Source organism: Lepisosteus oculatus, chromosome 13 (assembly GCF_040954835.1).
Source record: "Lepisosteus oculatus isolate fLepOcu1 chromosome 13, fLepOcu1.hap2, whole genome shotgun sequence".
NCBI lineage: Eukaryota > Metazoa > Chordata > Actinopteri > Semionotiformes > Lepisosteidae > Lepisosteus > Lepisosteus oculatus.
The window spans coordinates 34031822-34057771 of record NC_090708.1 but is presented as its reverse complement, the minus strand read 5'-3'; the positions used below and the strand labels follow the sequence as shown (position 1 = coordinate 34057771).

The 25950-nt window shown below is 35.3% G+C and overlaps 1 protein-coding gene across 2 annotated transcripts; it reads left to right on the top strand.

Annotated features, from left to right (window-relative positions):
• The first annotated feature begins 573 nt into the window (after positions 1-573).
• gtpbp8 (GTP binding protein 8) lies at positions 574-22570 on the top strand. 2 transcript variants are annotated; one of them, XM_015339022.2, is made up of 7 exons: positions 574-793; positions 1325-1670; positions 2751-2849; positions 3981-4111; positions 7438-7537; positions 16057-16175; positions 21696-22570. In XM_015339022.2, exons 2-7 carry the CDS (start codon positions 1335-1337, stop codon positions 21790-21792), a joined length of 882 nt encoding a protein of 293 aa, XP_015194508.1. In that variant the 5' UTR covers positions 574-793; positions 1325-1334; the 3' UTR covers positions 21793-22570. The 2 variants fall into 2 exon arrangements, with proteins under 2 accessions (XP_015194508.1, XP_015194510.1); XM_015339024.2 differs by lacking the exon at positions 16057-16175.
• The last annotated feature ends 3380 nt before the right edge of the window (positions 22571-25950 follow it).

Genomic DNA, 25950 nt, shown 5'->3' with positions numbered 1-25950 from the left:
TAAATATGTTCATTCATAACTGGGTGTGAATTTAAAAGATCTGTTGTATTTTGTATTGTGATAGGACTCTCCACTTGTGGTTCTCAGGAGAAAGAAATGAAATGCTCATGAACTAAACAAGCAATGAACCCTTTAAAATATGTATTTCCTTAATTTCAGTTCTCTTTGCTCCCAGGGATATCTGAAATAATAATAATAATAATAATAATAATAATAATAATAATAATAATAATACCTGATAAAAAGAAATGAACAGGAGGCGAGTGCAAACGCAGCTTGCTTTTATTGTGCCAAACTATTGTACACACAACGTAACTTCTTTTGTCCTAAAGTACGGAAAGTCCGAAGGGCGTGCACAATTATTTAAAAGAGTTTAAAAGCAGTTGTGTTACTTGTCAACATTTTAAAAAGGAAATTTATTTTTTTTTAACCTGTCAGTGCGGTACACTTTGTCGCCTCTTGAGCTTCCGGGGGGACAAGCTAAATTGAAACACACTTGAAGCGAGTAGAGTGAAGCTAATAGCATTAAGAGACGCGAATGATCCGGAAGTGTATATAAATAGGCGATAAATGTGACGTTGCCTGGTTCAGATTTTTTTTCCTGAAACAGGATTTAGGAACTTTTATTTTGAAAGGTGCTGCCAAGCTACCGTCGCTTAATGTAGTTTGCTTCACGCTACGAATCAAACTACGAGATTATTTTCATTTTTTTTGTATGGGTTTATGCACAAAAGGAGACGATAACAATATTTTATGGAAGTAATTTTATGTTGACTATTTGATTTTTGCATAGGTACGTAAACATAATTATGTAATGTAATTTGCCATGTGGGTAGAAATACATGTTTCACGCAAGCGTATCATTACGATGCTAAATCATTAAGGGCAACCGAATATCATAAAGTTAATAATAATAATAATAATAATAATACTTTAATGCACGATTAAACGAATAGTTAACACTGTTTAAAACCAGTGAATCTGTACGCGTTGAGGGGTATTCGGTACTTGCTGTTTATTTTTTAGCCGTTTTCCGTTTTAAATTTTTAGAGAAATGTAAGATTTTATTTTTGAACACTTAAAAATATTTTTTTAAGAAATCTGAAGAAAATAATTTTATAAACATTTCTAATTGTGTAATGGGTGACATTGTATGATCTCAACTTAATTTTTTGACTAACTGCATTTGAATGAAATACTTGAAAATTGTAGATTACGCAGTGAATACACATTACTAAGCATCATTGCAGAATAATACATTAAAGAAAAAAAATGTGTTCTATGTCTTACGAAAGTCTTTGTTTTGTGCCTTTATATGTCCTAGACAGAACACCATGCTTCTTAACAGAATAATTCACTTGAGAACATGGACAGTGCTGCCCAAAACTATATCCGTAATTTTCTCACGGCAAGGTGCCCACAGCCTGTCTTCATTTCGTCAAGCAGCACAGATGCCTGAGAAGAAGCTCCAGGGCCTTGTTTTTCCTTTCAGTGAGCTTGAGAGTCACCTCTCCAGTCGAGTAAGCAAGACCAACTTCCAGTTATTCCAGCCTAGTTTTGAGGACATAGAAAGGGCAGAGGCACTCTTTTCCCCTTCCAAGAAACACAAGATTGATTATTTTACATCAGCTGTAAGAATGGATCATGCTCCAGTAATAACCCAACCAGAGGTCAGTGGACAGGGTGTGATTTAAAACTTGAATAATGATTCATACTTTATCTGGAGTGTTATGTTGAAGAATTGGCAATTAATTCATTTGGCTAATGTGTTTTAATAAATTAATCACCTGTTTAAATTTATAGCACTGTCTTTTGATTCTCCAAATGCAAATGAAAAGGTTTTATAAGACTAACTTTTAATATTGTAACGCTACGAGGTTAACGTGGGCGCCCTTGCCTGCTGCCGCATCAAGTCAGCCCCCCACCATCGGGGACTCAAACCCAGGCCTCCAGCGTCACTCAACAGGGACCCAGGCTGTTGAGCTAAAGAGAGATCTCCCACCAGCCCAGCGGCTGTGGCCCTATTACAGGGAAGGGTGGTGACGTCACCGCTCTGGAAAGCCGGCTCTTACACACTCACCGGTGGCTGTATGCGTTACAATATTATAATATTATAATGTAAATATATCTTTTTTTTTTACTTTACCTCAAGTTGTTTTGTTGATAATTTTTGCCTTTAGTGATTCCAGTATCACCATATGGGTTGCTTTCACTTTCTGAAGGAGGAAGCATGAGCAATAATGTTACAGACATTTGACAACAGTTTTAGTACTATTCTACTTCTCCTCTAGAATTTTAAGCAAATTATAATTCTTTATGACAATTTCCAATGAGACCTCTAGAGATGCTTTGTTTAGAAAAGATAATTTCATGAAAAATTTGAATTTGATTCTTTGTTTAAAACATTATTTTTTGTATTGCTGGTAGAGGGGGGTTGCTTTATTTTTTCCTTCACTGAAGTTATAAATTCATAACAAAATGTTTAGCCAACAGTCAAATACAAATGAAAAGCGAAATAGAATTTTCTGAAAATATTGTATACCAGTAGAACTGAGTAATTTTTGGAAAGCAAATGTCCTCATGTATCTTATTTGTAGAGGGTGTCCTTGGGCAGTTTTTCTTGTTCTGATTAAATAAAGCAGATATAATTTAAGGGAAAGGGTGACATCTAGATTCTTTCTGTCACTAATCGTGATGACCCTGCTCTGTGCATACGCATCCTTTGTCTAACTCATTCTTCCTGTCATCAGGTGTGCTTTATTGGCAGAAGTAATGTTGGAAAATCCTCTCTTATTAAAGCATTGTTTTCTTTGGTCCCAGAGGTTGAAGTTAGAGTTTCTAAAACGCCGGTGAGTAAAAAAAAAAATCCGAAATATATTTCTACACCATGTTATAGGTGTATAGAATTTATATTGAAAATGGGCATCAAGAATTGGTACATATCTTAACTCACCACAAGAGGTCATGAGAATCCTGTTAGGAAGATGCCTTCTTGTGAAATAATTAATGTGAAGGCAAACAAAAAATGATCTTGTTATTCTAGTAATAGCATTAGGGTTGCTACCGGTCCGGGTTTTTCTGCTGTTGTTCACTTTCTGAGGTATCTGTCCCATGAAATCTGTAATGCAAGGACATTAAATGTTCCATATTTTCGTCAGATCAGATGTTGACGAATAAATTAATAACATATCTCTGGTGGTAGTATTACAATATATATACATATATTTTTAACTGAAATTTTAAGTTGCCCTTGTGTTGCTCGAAAAACAGAACGTTGTCTTACAGCTGATGTATTAATTACAGCAGTCAATGCAACAAGTTAGTAACAGCTGTTAACTTCTCATTGACTGAAGTTGCCTGTGTGACATACAGGTAGTATGGAACTTTCTTCAATGACCACTTATGCAGCAGCTATTCTGAACAAGATAAAAACTTGACTGCACAATACATGAGGTGGTTAAATAGGGAACTCTACAGCCATTCATACTAGTGGTGGAACTTAATTTAGGACAGACTGAGAAATATGAACTAGACTTTAAGCAGTGGGTAAACCTCATCAGAACATACACTATAACAAGGAATGAGCCGATAACTATTTTTTAAACAAAACCTTTTTTCAAATAAGAAGTTTTCCAAAAGCAGTTGAATGCTTGGGAAAGATTATATCAGTTGATTTAATCTTGCTCCTGCTCATGCATTCAATGCAAAGAATGGCCTGTACCTCATCAATATGAAGAAGAATTACAGAATAACAAGGACAGCTTTGTTCTTTATATCAAATATAGAATGTTAAAACAATTTAAAATGTACTTTATTTGAACACTCTGCCATAAAAAAACATAAAATTTCGTTCCCTATTGTTCTGCTGAATTTTGCACTATCCTATAATGACAAATGCATATAACTTTGATAACAGCGAATTTACAATTCAGTACTATATTCACTGACGCAAGTTCACAGATGTTTTTTTTTTATTTCAGGGACACACAAAAAAAATGAATTTCTTCACCGTTGGTAAGGCCTTCACTTTAGTTGACATGCCAGGTTATGGACATAAAGCACCAAAGGATTTTGTTGAAATGGTTGAAGCCTATCTTGAAACCAGGACTAAGTATGAATTTAAGTTTTTGTTTACTTCTTTGGTTGAAATGTGCTTTGAACATAAAATACATAGCTATACACAGAGGAGCTATACATTGAGAACAAAACATGTGGACAATCATATGAGCAGTGCTAGCTGGATTTTGGTGATGTGTGGTTCCTTTAAAAAATGTAAACTTTTGTAGTTCAAAGTTCTTTGTGTAATATGATCATATATCTGGGGATGTTACCATGGGTTTATTCCGGGGGCTCCAGTTTACTCCCATGGCTCAAAGACATAGTGGTAGACTAATTGGCATCTGGAAAATTGTCCCTGTTGTGAGTGTATGCATGTATGTGTCTGTGTGTGCCCTGCTATGACTTATCAAGCAGTCTAACTCCAAATGTCTAAAGCAGTGGTTCTCAAACTGTGGTACGCGTACCAGCAGTGGTACGTGGAGTGCCGCCAGGTGGTACGCCAAATGACCCTGGAACTGTGTCGTGTGCGCTGAAAAATCGGGACGGGTTTTCATATTTTATTTTTTAATACGTGTTGAATATGCAGCCTACGTACTACGATACAGTGCGCACTAATACTTCAGTGGACACGAGATACGCTGTGATTCTATACCACTCGATAGGAATGCGTGCTATGGACGCAAGTGACCAATTGTATTTAAAAAAAGCTACTGTATCTCCAGCAAATAGGGAGAAAGGAGAATGTGCATGATTTTGGAACAATGCCAACGTTGTAAACACAGGAATGCATAGAAATACGTGCTACGAACGCAGGTCATCTTGTGAGCACACAAAAGCGTGATAACAAAAATATTTAAGAACAGTTCTAATTTGAGAAAAATACACCGAGCGTCTCTGTGTTTCGCTCCCATGCGCATGAAATAAAAACTTTAAATAAATACGGAAATAAAAACGGAAACGCAGAAAAATGCAATCTTGCGGATTGCTAAAGCAGGTAAGCTACACTATTTTTGAAGAACCTTATTTACCTTTGGCAAAAGAGCTGACACATATTGTGTGTAGAGAAAAAGCTGCTAAACAGCTCGACCTGCTGCCCCCCTCCCCCTGAAAGACACAGTCATTCATAGAATTATTGAAATGAAGGATTATATCAAAAGTACACTGATAGAGCGCTTTAAGATGAGCAGATGTTTTTCACTGCAATTAGATGAGTCTGTAGTCGATTTGGCCAATTTGCTCGTTTACGTTAGATACGAGTTTGAGGGCATGTCCCATGAAGACTTTCTGTTCTGCGTACCACAGTTTGAGAACCACTGGTATAGAAAACCGTCGCGAATGTGCTAAATTGGTGTATAACCAGGCCCACCTCTTTACCGTCCCAGAATGTGCTAAAGTACTGTATAGTATGTATGGTTAAGAGACATAAGCAGCCCTTCATTATATGATAATTAAAGTATTAATGCATTGGCTTTAATTTAATTAAAGTAGCATTGATCAATTAAAAGAAACAACAGTAATCACAAACTTGTAGTAAAGAGCTAAAATAAACATGAATCCTAGTCCAGCTTGTACTTTCACTCCCACCATAATTGTAACACCCAACTAATAAAATGACCATGAAATGGAAAAATGAAATGAAATGGTAAACTCATTCAGTATGGGTTAGTGTGCCTGTAAAGTCAAATGCTGGATAGTGGGTTCTTGGACAAGGAGAAACAATAGTTAAACTGGGAGAACCTTCAGCTTGGTTTCACCATGCTCTCCATTTCTTCCATACAAGACCCCGTCAGCCAAACCAAATCGCTAATTTGCTTTTTGTGACTGTTAAAAGTTTGCAGATGAACCTTCTGTATTAAAATCAGATTTGAATGCATTTCCCAAAATGTAAAATGTTTAAATTCAAACTGCATATCAATCAGGTATTTTCACTGTAGTAATAATGCATATTATGTATATTAGGAGTGCATAACTGAGCATTAAAAATATTTAGCACTTCTTGCACTATATAGAAAATGTACACTTTGATATAAAAAATATAGATATTGTAAAAACCTGAGATGAAGAAAAATTCAATGAATAAGGCTGAAATTTTAAATACAAAATCAATTCCTGACCGATATTCTCTTAAATGCAAATTGTAAATGTTAATTACACAACCCCTATAGTAAGGGAATACCAAGCATGTATTGTGTGCATGTATTTCTTTGTTACTTGCATAGTAATATAACAATGTAATTAACAAGACAGTAAATTTTAAAGATGAAAAGATATTTACAGAAACAACAAAACATTAAAAACTTATTAACAAAAACTGAGTACCTGGGCCCAGGCTTTTTCAGGATCAAGAAACAGATCTCAACCCAATGAGTCACAAATGCCATTTAAAAAAAAAACCTGTTTCTTATAAAAGAAAATACCCTATGCAGGATTGAATATATCCTAAATGGATTTTAAACAAATCAGGACCTTTCTTCCTTTTCCAAATAGTACATCAAAATGAAAGAGATTTAGTGCCTCAAGAAATCTCTAATTATAGACACAACTATTAGACTTTTATAACTATTAACTTTTATAAACTGTAAAATTAGTTTTATGCAAGCCAATGGTTGTATAATCAGGAATATTTCTGTAGTCTGGACTGCTAAAGCAGGAACTTGCTCACAGTGCATGGCAATGAGTTAAATATTCCTAAAATTGCCTAGCCACCTGATCTGTTTCCAAGATAACAACAACTGTGACCTACAAAGTTGTCTACAAAACTCCCAAAGTCAAAGAATGCCACAGGAATTTCCAACAATTTTCTTACCTTAAAGATAAGAGTCACTGTTGGATGTTGCAAACTTCTTTTTTTATATTTTGTGCTACTGCTTTTAATCTGCAAGGATATCTTCCTGTCAAACTATATTAAATTAGTTATGACCTTAAGTTAAAAGAAGATTTAAAATAGCATGTGTATAACCTTACAATAAAAAAACTCTTTTTGGGTTAATGGTATGGAATGACTGGGACTTCATTACTACATTTGTAACATATAATAGCCTTTTGTCAGTGTTAATCATTTTTTTTCTTTCTAGATTGCTTTTTGGATTTAAACACTACCCGATTTGTAGTATATTAATAATACATTGTTTTTCCAAATCATAAAGCAGCATTTGGACTGACAACTTTTATCATTTAGAAAACCTCACTGAGGAGAAATATGTAAATGTCATATATAAAGCTTAATTAATGGGGCATTAAAAGGATTTTAGTTGTTGATCATTGTACAGTATTTTATCCTTAGGTTGTTTCAAACTTATGTCACACTCCAAATCCAGATATGAACTATAGGCTTGTACATATTTCTTCATTGCATTCTTCATTGTTTCCCTTTGTAAGCTTGAAGAGAACATTCTTGCTTATTGACGGTTCAGTGGGACTTCAAGAGGCAGACAGAATAGCCATTGGCATGTGTGAGGAGTTTGGCCTTCCCTATGTTGTAAGTAAAGTAATACAGTACATTATATGATCAACGATTTGAATAGTATCCAGAAAGATTAATTACACACTAGGTTGATAAAAACATTTGGAAACAGTTGTGTAAGCTATTGTCTTCTTTTTGAAATTTCTAAAGTGTGTTACATTCTTCAGTTTAGCACCCTTTTACAGTGCTTTGCAAAAGTACTATATTTAGACATTTGCACAGTTTTAAAAAAATTGTTGCTTTAAAGCTTGCAGTTATGACACTCTGCAGTTATGTGCTGTGCGTCCTAACATTAACCTTAATTAATGTAATTTTGTGTACCTAAAATAATGAACCACACAATTAGTTGAGTGGTCTCTGTATGCAATAATAGTGGTTTATATGATTTCAGAATGAATTAACCTATCACTGTAAGGTCCCTGTCTCATGTAGTGAAATTCTAGCAAATTTAAAGAAGCTATGGAAACTAAGAAGCTTTCAAATCAATTCAAGGGTAAAGATGTATAAAGCACAGATTAACAGAAGGATTTAAAACCATTTCAAAGTTCCTTAATTTCTCAGATTGTGGTAAAAAGTATTCAGACCCTTCCGTTGTTTCTAAAAAATATATGTGGAAAGCACACTAGTAACCTTTACTTGTTTCTTTGCATATCACTCAAAAACTGAGCAGCTGAGCAAGGGGAAAACTGGTTACATTTGAAAGAGTTCTAAGTTACTAGATGAATGGCTGTGATGGAAGAAAGTTAGTGGGTACATAATATCCAGGCCACTGAACAAAGGAGTATCGTGAGGAAATGAAAAAAAAAAAACTTCATGGAGTTTGCAACAAATCACATAATCGATACTGCAAACATGTGGCAAAATGTTCTGTGCAAGACTAAACAAAACTTGAAATTTGTGGTCTAAATGCAGTGTTACATCTGATGCAAATCCCACATAGTGCATACATGGAGTATGAATTATGCTAGATTTTTAGCTTTACATTGGTCCTGTGGTCCTTGGTCTTCTGCTTTCCATTCTGATTTGTTCTTATCATTGGTTCTTCTTTGTTTTAAGTCTGATAACTTCCTTTCCCACCTTCACATCTAAAAAGAGGTCAACAGCTAAAATATGTTTCTTCTTTCTACTTTTCAACGTGGAATAAACTTTTACTTGCTTCTTTCCATACAATGCATGCTGACACAGCTCCCCACGTCTGCTTCATACCTATTTTAAAACTTTCAGAAGCCAAGTAATCTGAAACAAAAAAACTGCACTGGACTGTCTTAAGAATAATAAATTGGCCCAGTTAGAATCCTGACTTTAATCCTATTGAGAATCTGTCGAAAGATGCTGTCCATAAATGATCTACAAGCAACATGATAAAAAATGAGCAAATCTGCCAAAAAGAATGGGCAAATATTTTACCAAGCTCTTGTGCAAAGTTGGTATTTACCCAAAAAGACTTGCAGCTGTAATTGTTGCCCAAGGCGCTCACACCAAATATTGAGTTCAAGAATCTGAATACTTCAACATATTTCAGTTTTTTCATTTATTTTGCACTTTAACGGTGACATATCTTACATTGTTTCTTAGATGTCTGCTGTTAAAGTATTCAAGTTTTTAGTAAAATGTGTTTAGAAACGTTTGTGTAATAGTTTGTGGAAAACTTATAGGAAGGATCTGAATACCTTTAATTCAATACTATTGAATTTAATTACATTTTCTACATTTACAATTTGTTGAAGCCATTATGTCTGTCAGTTTTTTACTGATAGTCTGTGTTCTAACCGAAGTAAAAACTATGTCTGTATTTTAACTGCTGGTCCTATTGGGAACAAGGCCTTGCCCTAACTCTAGTTAAAACAGCCTCTAGCTAGAAGGTGAAATTATAGAGTAGCCATCCAAATCAGTATTCTTTTTATTCAGTATTTTAAGTATCACTTAAGGTTGCTGCTAAACAGAGGCATCTGTGACCTCAATATCCCTTAATATAGGCAAGACAGAATACATTCTGCTTTCTGGAGCAATATTGAACTTGTTCTTTAAAGCTTCCAACTCAGATGAAATATGACTATTGAAATAATTATGAAATGCGTTGTTTCATGTATTTTTAAAATATTTAATGGCATTCAATTATTAAGCACTTTAAATATAGCTGAGATTATGGGAGAAGAATTGTAAGTTAGCATGCCCTCAAACTGTGTGTGAAAGGTTTCAGATATGAGGATAGTTGCTTCAGTATCTGATTTTGCAACTGTCCAGAAGGTAGCATTAAAGCACTAGATTACTGGGCAGAGAAATGTCTTAAGTTGTTGACGTTTAAAAAACATGTTGTGTTCTATTTGCCTATCCTATTAGGATATTCATATTTATAAACTTTTTTTAAATGTTCTTTTCAGTTTTGAAACCTCCATAAAACATTACTATTATCATACAAATATCTGCCAAGTTATTATACAAATATACACTTTGTAGACATGCACAAGAGAAAAGACCTGCTTCCTCATTGGCTCCTTCCTTTGACTTAAAATATGTAAAACAGTTACTTTCGTAACATGGTCTTTCCTTTTAGCAGATTCTTATATCCCATAATACATATACACGAAAGCTATTTTCAGTTTGGAATTTGCCAGTATGAAGGAAGTGCAAATTATACCATACCTGAAAGATGATGAATTTGAAATGCAGAAATACAATATATTGCATTAGAAGAAATAACTAAACTTTAAAAATGATTTTGTTTTGAATTAATTATAAATTAAACTGTTTTGACTGTATACACAAGTATAGTGCTTGTTTAGCAATGGAATTGATCTAAATTAGTCGTACAGATGCAGCCATTCAAAATAAGCGGGTGATACCGCATTATTTTGCGGTGCGCTTTACGCAGTCTACCGCGAGTTACCGGAAATTCTCCTATAATACCGCAAGTAAAATAATAGTTTCCAGAATTTCCGCAAGGTGGAGCTAATAAAGCTCAACCTCTCATGTTTGAGCTGTCGCCATCAAAGTCTTTAACGAAGATATTACTAATAGTATTAATAATGAATGACCTTGGACAAGCTTTAAGTGTAAACTCAAAGTATTGCCCTGGTCCACATTCCTTTTTTCATTGACTGTCTTTGTAAAAGTAACACCACAGCATTTTGCAAACACGCATTTTGGGTTTGTGGGGTAGGTTCCTGACTCCCACGTCACATGCTGTGTGTTCGAATCCCGCTGTAGCCGTGACTTTTTTTTTAACAAACATTTCTTTGAAAAAATACGTTTCCCTGGCTCAGAGATCAAATAAAACTTCACTCGCACCAAACAAATTTATATTTCTAAATATCACAACATGATCGAATTTAAGTCATTTTAATAACAATGAATAGTCACCTAGGCGTTACAATCTAAACATTTATATTGATTTAAATCGCGTTTAAATCGCCTTTATTTAAAACCCATAAATAAAGATGATACTGTTTAGACTTTTAATTATTTAAAACTGTATTACAGCAGCACAATGCACAATGCAACGTAAATCGCTATCTTTGTCTTCGGCGTAATAATGTTCACCTCTCTGTCCAGCAAATTAACACTAGTAATAATTATGAACTTTATTGTATATGGCGCCTTTAAAGCACTTTACAGGATAAAATCAATAACAACAATACTGTTAGGCTGGCAAATGATTTTTTTTTAAAGAAATACAAAATGATATATAATGATGTGTTCCGGCTTAGACATTAACGAAGAGCATAACACGTGGGTGGCCAGCGGGAGTGCTGGCTGTGACGAATTAAACCGGTTTCACAGGTATTTTCAAAGTAGAAGGGGGCGAGATTTCCAGCGAAAGACACCTCCCCCCCTCCAAAACCAAGGAAGTACAGTACTTACTAGTTAAGAAAGCTAGGCTTCTCAATGAAATCGCTTTAACATGCTAATGCATTGGTGTAAAGTCCGGGCGTGGCAAGCTTCTAATGTCAACCCGAATACGTTCATTGTCTTGGAAGACAATGAACGTATTCTAGCCCTAAATGAATTAATAGCAAACATGGTTTACATAAAATACATTTTTCCAAGAAAGTTTAGCCTTTGTCACTGATGAAACCACTAAATAAAGACATATATAAAGAAATCTTAAGATTTTTTAAATACATGACCTTGCTAAAATTTATTTAAAAATAAAAACGATTAAAAACGCCAGCGGAGAGAGAGAACAGGGGAGGGGTGTTGGTTTTGCATAATAGGCGGAAATATAAATTTGTTATTGGCTATGGAAATAAGGTCTATTTGGGAATGTGGAGTTACATGTTCTGGCTGTTTGTGAATTATCGTTGTTGAGTATGGAGTATTTAGGCAAAATGCAATTTAGCGCTTTCTGGCAAGAGGAGACCCCCAAATTAATAATGTAACATGCTATTGTTTGTGCATGAACATAGTTACTGTATACTGTTATTTCTTTAGATACGCGATTCCATGTTATTTTTTAATCCCTGGCGGGACTGGAGTCCATAAGAATCGAGTAATAGGTTTCATTGCGCTTTGACAGATAGTCTTTAAATCAATTGTTGATTTAAAGGTTGACAGTAAATGTTTATATTGTAATGCATACTGTACAGCCTCCATTTCTCTATAAAAATCTAAAAGATCGTTTGCGCAGCCTAAGAGGGGGGTGAATGCATTACAATAGATTAGCATACTGTAGAGGAACACAGTATAGGCATCGTTGATATGAGGACTTTTGAAACCAAATTTCCCAAATTTAATATGTGCTTTTCTATATTTATTGTCAATTGATTGTCCATAATATTGCTATTCTAAGCAAGGAGCGCTTCACCCTGTCTGCTGTGGGAAGAGTTGGCTTATTCCTTCCCTGCCTCACCGAGGGCAGACCCTGCCAGGCCCTCGTCGACACTGGTTCGACCATCACCCTGCTGCGGCCTGGTGTTTACACTATTTTATTATAACATTTTTGATTTAAATCGCAAACGCGTGTTTAATTATATGTGTTTTTTTAATTGTAATCAGACAATTGCAACATAAATTGATACATTATCTTTTTCTTCTAAGTATCTTAATAAACTTTCAGCATAGCTTTCTCCCCGTTTAGATTTATTTTTCTTGTGATTTTGGGATCAAACGTGGAAGGATTAGATTGTAATCGTTTTTATTTTTTAAATACGTTTTAGAAAAGTGTAATCTATACTAAAAAGCTTTACACCACCTGCTATACAGATACATATTGTAATACTTTCGGGTTTGGATAGGACGGTCACAAGAACTCAGACTTGCAGAGTTAAAGCCAGTTAAAGCCTTTATTTTTCTTCTCCGTCACCACCTGCTAGCCCGGCTCTTCCGCACCCCCGCCCGCCAACAGCGAGAGCCAACACACCGCCCGCGCGCCTGAAAGAGAGAGTAAGACCCAAGAGTGCAGAAGCAGGGAACTATTTACAAGGAAAACGGATACCTCCCCAGACTACGCCCGCTTCACTGTGGGACAGCAGCACTGGTCGGCGGCCTTCCTGTCCTGCTCTTCCCCGCGCACCCCAGCCGGGCGCTCTTCGGCCTCTACCCAGGGCGAATGTATATTTAGATATTTAGACCCGGCGCGGCACCGAGAGAGCGTCTGTATTTATAACTTAGTTTTTAAAATTAGTCAAGCAATATGAAGCATCTCCTTTTACTTTTAAGTCCCTTAATTATCATTGAGCACAGCTTAGATTACTTTTTGATACCATCCTTACACAAAGCAGAAACTTCTTGTAATTTCAGATGACATACAAGTGGAAAGATTACAGATTTTAATCGTCTTTAATTTTGTTACGTTATACATTTTAGGAACGCTTCATCTATACAAACACCACAAAACTATTTTCAATTGTATTTCTGAATGTTATGTTACACCTACAGTAGTTCACTGTTTTAAATACATCTAATTAAAAAAGTTAGTTGCAAGCACTTTAGATCTTTTTTTCTGAACCAGGGAAGATCTGATCATGTTTCTCTATAACAATAATAAAAACGTTATTTTACATATCGCCTTTAAAAGTGGCATCTCAAAGCAATACAATAGATGTAAACCACAGATTACAAAGTAAATCCTTGTAGATCCTTGTGATATTTCGAGCTCTGGTTGAAGTGTCGCAGTTTAAATAATTTTCGTTAGTTAGAAATTATGAAACACTCTGTTAAAAGCAAGGGAGTTTTTATGTCCGTTACAGTAAAAGAAAATGCCTGACAAAGTAGGGCTTGGACAGATTCCAAGTGCATTTTTGCATTTTACGTTGCATTGTGCATTGTGCTGCTGTAATACAGTTTAAAATAATTAAAAGTGTAAACAGAATCAGCTTTATTTATGGGTTTCAATTTAAAAAAAGTAAAAAAACCTCACTCAAAATGCAATTTAGAGCTTTCTGGCAAGAGGAGACACCCAAATTAATAATGTAACATGCCACTGTTTGTGCATGAACAAGGTTATACTGCTATTTCCTTAGATACGCAATTAAAAAAAATATTTATTTTTTTTAATCCCCGGCGGAACCGGGCATCCATAAGAATCAAGTAATAGGTTTATTCCATGCTGAAAAAAAGAAGAAAGAAAACACATTCCATAAGAATCAGCGCTTTTATATATTGCCTTTAAAGGTGGCTTCTCAAAACGCTTTACAGGATAAAAACAACAATAACGACAACAACAACTATATTGTATTTCATTGCACTTTGATAGATCGTCCTTAAATCAGTTGTTGACTCTTCTCTCTTTACTACTTGTTTGGAGTGACTGAGCTCCGCTCTGTACCACACAATGATCACCCCACAGTCTCTGCCCCGGGTGATTTAGGGTTTTTTGACAGAGGGCAAAAAACTCTCTCACTTGCCCTCCCCCCCTATGTATTGTCTGTTTTTTTGTGCTGTCCTTTGACAAAACTAGGCTCGCCAGATAATGTGAATCGAAACCTGTTTTTCTAGCTTTTAAAGTCGTGCGATGCAGAAACACATCATTATATCTTACATATGAAAATACATAATATAGCTCCCAAACAAACGCAAACGTGTTTTTAATAAAATGCTTTTATTCGCTCATAATCTGACAATTTCAGGAAGACTAAGGAAGGACTAAGGGAATTATCATCTGTTGTTGAAGCTCTGTGAGGTTGGTGACTTTGAGACCACTTGTTATCCCAGGTTGTTTGAATCGCCACAATTCAAATAGAGAAAAAAGAGCTGACTGACAAGATTTAAGATGTGGCTGTCAATGTTGGATTAAAAAACACACGTTGCCCGACGTTATGCTTGAAAAATAATTTTATTTCGAGAGACTGGATAAGTAATTCAAGTGTTTTTTTAACTTCCTGAAAAACAAGTATGTCTCTCTCTGTCTCTGTCTCTCTCTCTCTCTCAATTCAATTCAATTCAAGGTGCTTTATTAGCATGTCAGATGGGTACAATCAGTGTTGGGTATTTACTTTGCTTTGAGATGCCACTTTTAAAGGTGATATATAAAATCAAGGCTTTAACTTGCTTTAACTCCGCAAGTCTGAGTTCTTGTGTCTGTCCTATCCGTATTATTATCCGATTTAAATCAATATAAATGTTTATATTGTAACGCATAGGTGACTATTCATTGTTATTAAAATGACTTAAATTCGATCATGTTGTGATATTTAGAAATATAAATTTGTTTGGTGCGAGTGAAGTTTTATTTGATCTCTGAGCCAGGGAAACGTATTTTTTCAAAGAAATGTTTGTTAAAAAAAAGTCATGGCTACAGCGGGATTCGAACACACAGCATGTGACGTGGGAGTCAGGAACCTAACCCACAGCGCCACCGGCAAAGTCACATGCAGAGTGCTGAAAAAGCACTACAGAAACATTATCAACAGACAATGTACAGCGTGTACTATTCTTGTCTTGTGGTACATGAATATAATTATATCGTTATTAATCTCTTTAGATACGTGATTCCATATTATATTCCCTTTTAATCAAATTAATCAAATTTAATCAAGTATGCTTGTTGACTCCAGTATCACATTAGTTAAAGACTTTGAAGCTTAAAATGTTTAGGGAGAAATGGAAAACTGGTGTGTATTTTTTATTTAAAGTACCGAGACCAGCCATATACTGTTTGTTTAAGTTCCAAAATTAATATAGTTTATGGCCTTCACATGCGTTACAGTATGCTCCTATTCTTTTTATGCTCAGCTACTAAGATTTCCCTTCAGTGGTAAAATTCCATATAAATATTCAATGCTAAAACGGGCACAGTAAAGACATTTACTTTAAATCTTTCTATGACCGACCAACGGACCACAAGTGCCCCTGTTGGTCAACCAATCACATACCGCGGTATTTTGCGTTATTGTGACGCGCGAGGCCGTAGCCAATTACCTCTGGTATGTGTCTATACCGCGCACTTTGAATGGCTACATCTGTACACAATGAATGTAATGCACAGAATTCCACTAAGAGGCCTTTGTAATGCATTTTGAAGTACCAATGTCAGAAATAAGTAGTCCTTTCTCCAGGTGAATGTTATCCTATTAATGTAATTTGCTCTTGTATAGATTGTGGTGACCAAGATTGACAAGGCAAGCAGGGGAGAGCTGTTAAGGCACATAGTAGAGGTGGAAGACACTATAAAGATGCACACTTTGGGATGCTTTCCCCAGCCATTTCTAGTAAGGTATGTTAAACAGTGAGTTGTTTGTTTTGTTCTTTTCTTTACAGTAAAGCCAGTCAATACGATATTAAACTCTTAAATTTTGTTTGTAGTACTTAAGGATTTTAAAACTACTGTGATATTATTAGATGCATTTCCAAAAATCAATTTGTTTCATTGTTCAGAGTGGCCATTATGTATACAGGGTTCCCACGGTCATGGAAATCCTGCAAAAGTTCTGGAAAATGACAATTTATTTTCCTGGAAAAGTTTAGAAAAATGATCCAATGTCCATTAAGTTTGGGAAAAGTCATGGATTTTTTTTAGTTGGCCCAAAATTATCAAGGCTCTATCATGTAATTTTGTTCATAAGTTAGCAAACTTTTAAAAAGAGGCTGCGGCGTTACCGTTGCTAACATTACACATTATATTGTCACATCAGTCCCTCTTGCGGGAATTTTATAGTGAGCCGTGTCAAAATGCCAGGTAAATGTGTTTTCAGTGACCTCTGGTTAGCAAATGAAAAATACAAGCTATGGCTTCAAAAAGATTAAGACCCAGGAAGTGCAAGATGTAAATTATGTGGGAAAACATTTGATGTGAAGAATATGGGTATAACTGAGCTAGCAAGTCATGCGGTAAAAACGCATTGACAATGATAAGGCTGCAAGAGAAACAATTGGAATTGGCACCTTTTTCAACTCTTCTGCAGCTACAGATATGGATATCAGTGTCTAACACTTATGTACTTTCTGATTTCTGCAAGTTTTGTTGGTGCTGAAAGTAATTGATTCACATTATTTGCAGTTGTTCCATGACAGCGAAATTGTAGCTAAATTGTCTAGTGGTGAAACAAAATCTGCATATTTGACCATTTTCAGAATTGCTCCCTGTTTTAAATCACTGCTTATAAGAGAAGTGTCATGACAAGCAGGATATGCCCTGCATTTTGATGAGATTCTTAATCACGCACTGCAACTCATGCAAATGGATTTACATATGAGGATTTGGGATGGTGGAGAAGTGAAAAAAAGGTACTTACGCTTGGAGTTTATGGGGCATGCAACTGTCGGTACATTACGGAGAAAAAGCACAACACGCTCTTAGAGGGTGGAGTAAAATATCCATTGAGATGGGTCTGATTCACAAATGACACCTTTCAGTATTAATATTGCACGAACTATGTTCAGTTTGTCAAGATTTTGAGGTACTCGAAGTTATTCAGACAGAAAACGGTTTGTGTTTACGCAGTGAAGCATTTCAGGAATGAAAAAGGCCATATATTTTCCTAGCCTATGTGGGCTTACTGATTAGAAATGTTGCTAATGTTCTAGGAGTAAACACGCTGTTCAGGTTAAAGAAAAGTAATGCCATGCAAGAATGTATTTCAAATGAAAGTTTTGTATCTGAAAAATCTATAGCAACTGTAGACACTTTTATTTATTGTTTTAATTGTTGTTGTTTTTTGTACATATTTCCTAAGAAATCATAAGGGAAACACTCATATGATACACTATATTTGTTATTCTGTAAGTTGTAGTCCACATTTATGCTTAGTTGTATTTAACTGGCCTATGTAGTTTTCCTCTAACCAAGCTCTTGTACGCCTGAAAGAACTAATCTTCCAAATATGGTACAAGTCGTGCAGTGCATTGCAGTATGTAATTCACTGGCCAAAGATGATCAATAGGTGGCACTTGTGGTGAATTAGATGTTAGTGAAGCGATTGCTTCATTTAATCTCTCTACTGTGCATATTTAAATCCACTTAACATGGAATATTAATATGGAATTTTACAACTAAAAGGAAATGTTGAGCATAAAAATAATCGGAACTTAATATATCTGAACATCATAAATTATATTAATTTAGGAATATAAATATGTTATGCATACTGTATATGGCTGGTAAAAGTAGCTAAAATAAAAAAAATATATAGCAGTATTCCACTTCATAAACATTTTTGTGCATCAAAGTCTAACTTTTCTAACTCGGTCACTTACTGTGGTTATTTTGGAAAAGTTTTGATGTGCTCATTCTAACTATTAAGTTTCTATACTTTATAAAAAGCTATAATGTTTTAACATACAATAATTTTTGTGAATACTTGCTGTCGTTAGTGCAGTAAAAAAAACAGACTTTTTAGAATCTGCTTAATAGGGAATATAATATAGAACCGTGTAACTAAAGAAATTAATAATTATATTAATTTAAGGATCTAAATATAATATATATGGCTGGTAGTATTACTGTATTCCACTTTCTTTGTAAACATCTGCATCAGTTTCTTTGACTCATTCACTCGTGATTACTTTGGAAACATTCTGACCTGTCCGTTTCAGCTACATTTTGTAGTGGCATGTTTGATTCCCGCTTTGGACACAAGTTTTTCTTCTTACAAAGATTCCTTTTTTAAAAAATAAAATAGTAAATATTATGTACACTATGTTGACTTTTTAATTATTTTTTATATATCACAACATGTTTAATGTTAAATGATATTGTTTAAAAACATGAATGAGCAAATGTAAATACTGTCAACAGTGGGAGTAAATACCAGTTCAAACGGTTTAATTCAATTAACTTTCTTATTCAATTGCCTTTTAATGAGACACGATGTTTCAGATGTCAATAAATTTGCGAACAATTGACACAGAGTCTTCAAATCACAGGCATTTTAAAGATCATGATTTGTGAAACTTTTCCAGGTTTTATTTATTAATCTAGTACCTGGTTGCATTTTTAGTAACCTTAGTTTGAATATAGCGGATCCGAGGTGTAAGAGAGTTTAGAACGTGAGAATTACAGTGCAATTCATAAGCTGCTGTACTGTATGCGAAACAGCTGACACTATAGAACAGAATAACACAAACTTGTTGGGTTCAGCCTCTCTTTAATTTGTGAAACTCTTTTGTAATTTCTGTTTTTACTCAGATAAGAATAAACTAAATATTAAATTAAATGTACAGGGGGAAAAATGTTCTGTGTTTAATAGCTTTAAGACCACAGCACACACAGCACAGCTACATTTTTTATGCATCAGTTGAAGTGTTCTGAAGTTTCTCAAAAACTTAAAAAGTGTAACTTTTAGCAGCTGATTCTTTTAATTTTTTTAAAAGAAAATAAAAAATAAGAAAATAACATGTCCCTTCCTAAATTAGACAATGCGTGACTTTAAATGCTATAAAAACAGGTGATTTTTCTTCTTCGTGATCAGTTTAGAATCTTTGTGTATGCTGTAAGTTTTTTTTTTTACTTTTTAATTAAATGTCTAAAAACACTTAATGTTTTAACACTTTAATTTTGTAAATGCAACAAGTGGTGTGGTGTGAAGCTGATATCACTTATAATAATTCATCCAGATACACACACTCACGCTTGAGTCAATTTTGCCAGAAACAACATCCCAGTAAGCCTTTGGACTGCGTAATACTGTACGGTACAATATATAGTTAAAAGTTTTAAAATTTAAAGTTTAATTGTATTGCTGATTACTGGTTCCTGAAATTTGGAGGAACCAACTTGATTTTTTTTTTACAGTTACAAGTAGTGGTCTTACTACGTGTTCTTAGAAAAGGGTAAAACATAATAGCTTTTTATGAAGTATAGTATATAAACTTTATAATGTTAGAAAAAGCACATTAAAACTTCACCAACTTAAAGACTGCATAAAATATTTAAGGAATAAATAGTGGAATACTGTTGTGTACTTTTTTTATATTTAGCTACCACTACCATCTGCTGTGTGTACGTATGTATTACATTATACTTCAGTTTTAATTTTCCGCTGCCAAAGTTTACCTATAGATTTTCATAATGCGGATGTAAACCTGAAAGAGGCACATAATGTTCACAACAAGCTACAGTATAATAGTATAAAAGTATTTTTATATACCCAGCTGAGTGAGTTTGTTTTTATAAAATAGACCTGCTTTTTAATTAATTTAATATTTAACATACTGTAATACACAGTTTAAAATGAATAAAAGTCTAAACAGTATGCAACTTAAATTCTCTAATAGGCTCAACAGTATACAACTTAAATTCTCTAATTGGAAAAAGATTGTCTCAGGGGACTCAGCATTGTCACAGGTTCGAAACCAGACAGTTTCTGGCTAAAACACTAATGCTTCCATACACCATGTTAGGCATTCACTGCTCTACCTGGTGATTGAACAGAATAGTGCAGTCCAAAAACAGATTTTAAAAAATGGGTTGCATTATGGCGCATTGGAGCATACACACTGCAAAGTGCTGCAGTATCTGCCATGGATTATGAATGGCTGGATCTGTATATAAATACAAATCTGTATATAAAAGTGGTGATTCTAGGCTTGGGGAGTCACAGAGTAGCATGCATTGTATGCACTCTTAAAATGGTCATATTTGAGTACCTGGAAGAACCAGTCATGCATTTCATGAAACGGTTTTATAAATCAGTTGGAATGGTCATACTGTGGCCTTACTTACAGGTGGAGGGAATTACTGTTTTAGTTGAATAAAATACCTGCTACATCTATCATAAACATAATATATAAGTCTTGTTGGTTGACTAAAGTAAAAAAACTCTGTGGACTGCAAGGATAAATTGAAAGATGAAAGTATATGGGAGAATCATTATGTTAACAAGATTCATATTGGCTGTTTTACAACAAATTGTCAACAACTTCAGTAGGGAATTGATAGAAGTCCATTTAACGGAATCACTTGGTTTCATGAAGCACATTACAAGTGGAGCTACATTGGTTGGTTTTTTTTAATATAACATTTGCACTACTGAAAAATGTGTGGATTTTGTAGTTCTACAAAAAATACATTTTTCCTGAATAAAAATATAAAAGTCACTTCTTAGAAATATTCATTCAAGGTAGATGTGCTAGTGGGATAATTAAATGTTACTTCTGATTAAGTTTGCATAATATTTTTTTAGCTGGTACATAAAAAACACCTGGAAAAATTACATACTAAAAATGAAACCAAAAAATGATAAATGTAACAAGTTTAACAAAAAGATGAAAAGTCGCCATAGTATAATAAGTTACACAGTACACAAAGCAAGACATGCCAGTTGGTCACAGATGGTATGAAGCCACAGGGAAGAAATGTTTTTATGGGTAGAATAAAAAGAAAATGAGTCAAGAAGAAAAAAGAGGAAGCAGGGAGGTAGGTAAGGATATTAGAGTAACTCTTTAAATGTCACCTGATTTCCCATGGCCTGGATGTCTGAGGTCATTTCTCATGCTTACATTTCTGACATTGGCAAACATATTATTTGAAATATTTTGGCATACCAGCCCCATGTGATTCAAATTAATGAGGACAAAATAATGGAAAACAAAAATAAACTTAATGCTATCAATTGACTTGAACCTGACCCTTGAGCAGATCACATACTGTATACTGTATATTTCCAACAGGGTAGTATCTTTAGAAATACACACCAAAGTAAAGCATAAATTTATTTTTCTTCTGCAGTTTAAATATTTTTTTTACACAGAGAAAACCATTTTTTTTGATGAACCAGTGTTATTTTGTGTTTCACAGTTCAACCCAGTTCAAGGGAATATACCTTCTGCGATGCTTCATTGCCCATGTGACAGGAAACCTTCACCTGAAGTCTGATTCACAGATAAAATGGTAGAAGTATGTGCTGAATGTACATAAATCCTATCTGTTGTTTGTATAATTTATTCTTAAATTTATCAAAAATCTATATGCTAACCACAACTTTAGTATATTTATAATAAAATATTCAGTATTCAAATGTTTTGATGTCGCATCTTAATTTATGTCTCTGTAAACGGTTATATAAAAGTTAGAATTTCCCTAAGATTTCACCTTTAGTCACTCTCAAGTTTAGGTGTACTGTCAAACCCAGGTTAAAAAATTGAAATAAATTTCATAATCAAGAGAAAAGATGTGACATACTGTATACAGTATAACATTTAACCTAGTTGATACAGCCAGCCCCTGTGAAGTATCCCATCTGGGTATTTCCACATCTGCCTAACCAGAAAATGGGAATTTTGTTTCTCAACCCTCTCAGATTTTACTAGAAAATGCGCTTTTTGGATATGAGATACTAGTCATTCTTTTTTTACCAGAGAAACTCTTGTATTGGCCTCAAATTGGATACTCCTATTGAATATAGTTCTACACATGATGAAAAGGCTTTAGCAAAGAAAATATCAGGAGCCCCTATCTTACTTTTGATAGTTTACTAGACCAAACTATTTTACTGATAAAAAGCATCAGAGTTCCAAGAGTTTATTCTGGGATTATCCATACTTGTAAGAGTTGAATATCCTTCGATAATTGTTCAAAATTCTGATATGATGAAAATGTATCAAAGGTGATAAAAAACTGTGTTGCATACAATCATAAACACAATAATAAATAAACTGGCATTTATTTCTAAATACGATTTGTGTAGGTCTATCATTTTAATCCTGGCCCTAGACAACCACCATGTCTTCTTATTTTTTTTGTGGTTAAGCTATTTGATGCTGATCTATAAAAGTACTCTCAGCTCCCAAAAAGCTGATTGGGATTTGCGATTAACAATTGTAGCCAATTTATGAGGTTCATAATTCCCCTATTTAAAAGGTGCTTCCTGAAATGTAACTAACTTCTGGGATAAAAAATAAACACAGATGGAGTGTTTCACACACTTTTGCTCCTATTTGTGTTCATCAAGATTTGGCTATCCATCAGGAGCTGTTTGGTTGTAATTAGGACTACAAACATAAAAACAAGGTGAGGAGAGAGTACATTAACTTTAAACTAAGGAAAGAGTACAGAAATAGTTAAGCAAACAAAAAGATTATCACCAGTGATTTAAGAGCTCAGCTACAATGAAATTCAGCAAACAGAATTGTCCCCTAAGTACCCCAGATGGTAAGCCAGATGACCCTGGAAATTTGTTGTGTGCACTGAAAAATTGGGATGGGTTTTCATATTTTCTACTTTAATAAAATTAGTTTATGTGTCAAACAGGCAGCCTACGTACTATCCTGAGTGACCAATTGTATTTAGAAAAAGTTATCTCCAGCAAATAGGGAGGTAAGAGAATGTGTCTGATTTTGGAACAATGCCAATCTTGTAAGCACAGGAAAGAATAGAAATACATGCTACAAACGTAAGTGACTAATTGTATTTTTTTAAAAAGTTCTTCAGCAAATAGGGAGGTAGGAGAATGTGCATGGTTTTGGAACACTGGCAATCTTGTGAGCACAGGAAAGCATGATAGATAATGGAAAAATATTTAAGGACTGTTCTAGGTTAATTTGAGAAAAATACAATGAGCGTCTCTGTTTCGCTTCCATGCGCATTAAATAAAAACTTTTAACTTATGAGATTGACTCCTGAAACAGAAACGGGAAAAAATGAAAGCTTGCGGATTGCTACACCAGGTAGCCCCACACTATTTGTGAAGAACTTTGTTTACCATTGGCTAAAGAGCTGACGTATTATGTGTGGAGAAAAAGCTGCTAAACAGCTCGACCTGCTGCCCCCTTCAAAAGACACAGTCACTCATAGAATTATTGATATGGTAGATTATGTCAAAAATACGCTGATAGAGCATGTTAAGATGAACAGATGCTTTTAACTGCAATTAGATGAGTCTATAGATGCCTTTGATTTGACCAATTTGCTCGTTTACGTTAGATACGAGTTTGAGGGTATGTTCCATGAGGATTTTCTGTTCTGTAAGCCGCTACCAACAAGAACTACTGGGGAGCACATACTGTATTCCAGCTTCTGAATGAATTTATCGAAGAGAATGGAATCGACTGGATAAAATTCATCAGAGTTTGTACAGACAGCGGTGTAGTTGCAAGAATAAGAGGTTGCTCAAGATATGAAGTGGACACACTGCGGCATCCACCGTGAGGCCTTGGATTTAAAATCTTTTAGACTCTGTTGTGAATTGTATCAAGGCTCGACCAATGAATTGACATCTGCTGTGCTCGACTAAACAGGCTCACCCCTCTCAATGAAATGGTGCTTTTTTATTGTTTATTTTTAATTTTTGTTGTTCCTGTTGTCATTCTGTAAAGCGCTTTGAGAAGCCACCTTTAAAGGCGCTATATCAAATAAAGTTTATTATTATTATTATATTTATTATATGTGTGCGCATGCTCATGTTGGTCATTGAGATTTTCTGGGGCTCCTATGAGAAGATGACTTGTAAGTGGTACTTGGATGCTTTGGTTTGATCAGGGGTGGTACTTGGTCCAAAAAGTTTGAGAACCACTGTCCTAGAGTAATTTACAGAAAGGCTGTCCATATTTACAGCATGTTCAATGCTGTTCAATTAATTTACTGTCCTGTCTGCTATAACTGTGCTGTAATATTACAGTACAGTTGTGCTGCATTTAGAATAGTGAAAAGATATTAACAGAAAATGTGCTTTGCTAAGATTAAAAAAGAACTATACTACAGAGTAAGCTAATTCATAACTGATCTAATTAATTGGCTTTGTGACAATCCAGGGGTAGAGGTTGCCATCTTGCACATGTACATCTTGCACATCCTGCTCCCACTCCACAAGGCTACTGGCTCTCTCGCAACCAGTGTCTCAGAGTGTCTTCTGGTTCTGTTTTCCAGCACTCCCGACACTCACTCTCATGCCTTAGGCTGTGTACTTGCAGCTGTCGGACTACATCGTACCTGTGCCCGACCACCACTGCATCACTCTACACTTATGCAGCTGCTGGTGCACCTCAATCCCATGCCCAGCCACCACTGCTTACCAAACATACACAGTTCAATCTGCCGCATCACTCCACTTCATGCCATGCATTTGAAGAGTGGAAGGTCCCCCTACTACTCCCCTGCTCTCTGGACCATTCACTGCCAGAGGCCAGTAGTCCGACAGACCTTTCTTCAGACACCCAGACCCTACTGTCTTCTCAACCAACAAAGGTCTGCAGCTAGACAGACCCTACTCTTTCTCCCAATATTCCTTACTGCCAGGGGGGGGATCCCTCTACTGCACCCAACACCCAGGAACTCAAACACTAGCTTCTAACAGACTTGTACACTTTCATACAGCTGACACACAGATAGCCCTGCTCTTCTATAATATCAGGTTTCTGTCCATTTAAATCTTGTTTGTTTCTGCGGCTCGGTTTATTTCATCAGTCTTCTCCAAGAGTAACATTCTTCCTGGTCCCTTCCGCGTTTTCCTATACAATCCTCTTTGGGATTGTTGCTCCCCTTCACCCCCCCACCGGGGTTGTAGCACCTGTAAGGCAGAAGCGGTCTCCTAACCGCAGCAGCAGCGTCTCACAGCAGCTACTGTGTTACTTCAGCCAGGCTCTCTCACTGCCAAGCCTCTGCGTATGGGAGACCTAATCAACCACATCCTTTCAGGTCTCAAATCAAATCGAGTCAAAGTTTATTTATCAAATGCACAACAATTCGGCGTGCAGCAGTAGTTGCTGGCAATGAAATGTCTTTTTTCTGAGAGCTCACAAAAATCACAAAAACACAAAAATCACAAAATTGAAGTTACATTTTTGAAATTGAACTCAATGTGAGTAGAGCTGTTATGTGTCCATGGTGAATGCAATATATACATGTAGTGCATTATGCCGAATATAGTGAGAATTATGTGTCCATGTGGCCATTGCAGTTGATTTGCTAAGGAGCTACAGGTTGGCTATTTAGCAGTCTTATTGCCTGGAGGTAGAAGCTGTTCCGTAGTCTGTTGGATTTGGACCGAATGCTTTGGTACCGTTTTCCAGACTGTAGGAGGGAAAACAGTTTGTGACTGGGATGACTGGGGTCCTTG

What these genes read in the sequence shown, in the direction of transcription:
- gtpbp8 (XM_015339022.2), top strand. Translation starts at nt 1,335, where the DNA reads ATGCTTCTTAACAGAATAATTCACTTGAGAACATGGACAGTGCTGCCC. An exon ending in CAGTAATAACCCAACCAGAG is followed by an intron (nt 1,671 to 2,750) that starts GTCAGTGGACAG and finishes TCCTGTCATCAG; the next exon opens with GTGTGCTTTATTGGCAGAAG. An exon ending in TTAGAGTTTCTAAAACGCCG is followed by an intron (nt 2,850 to 3,980) that starts GTGAGTAAAAAA and finishes TTTTTATTTCAG; the next exon opens with GGACACACAAAAAAAATGAA.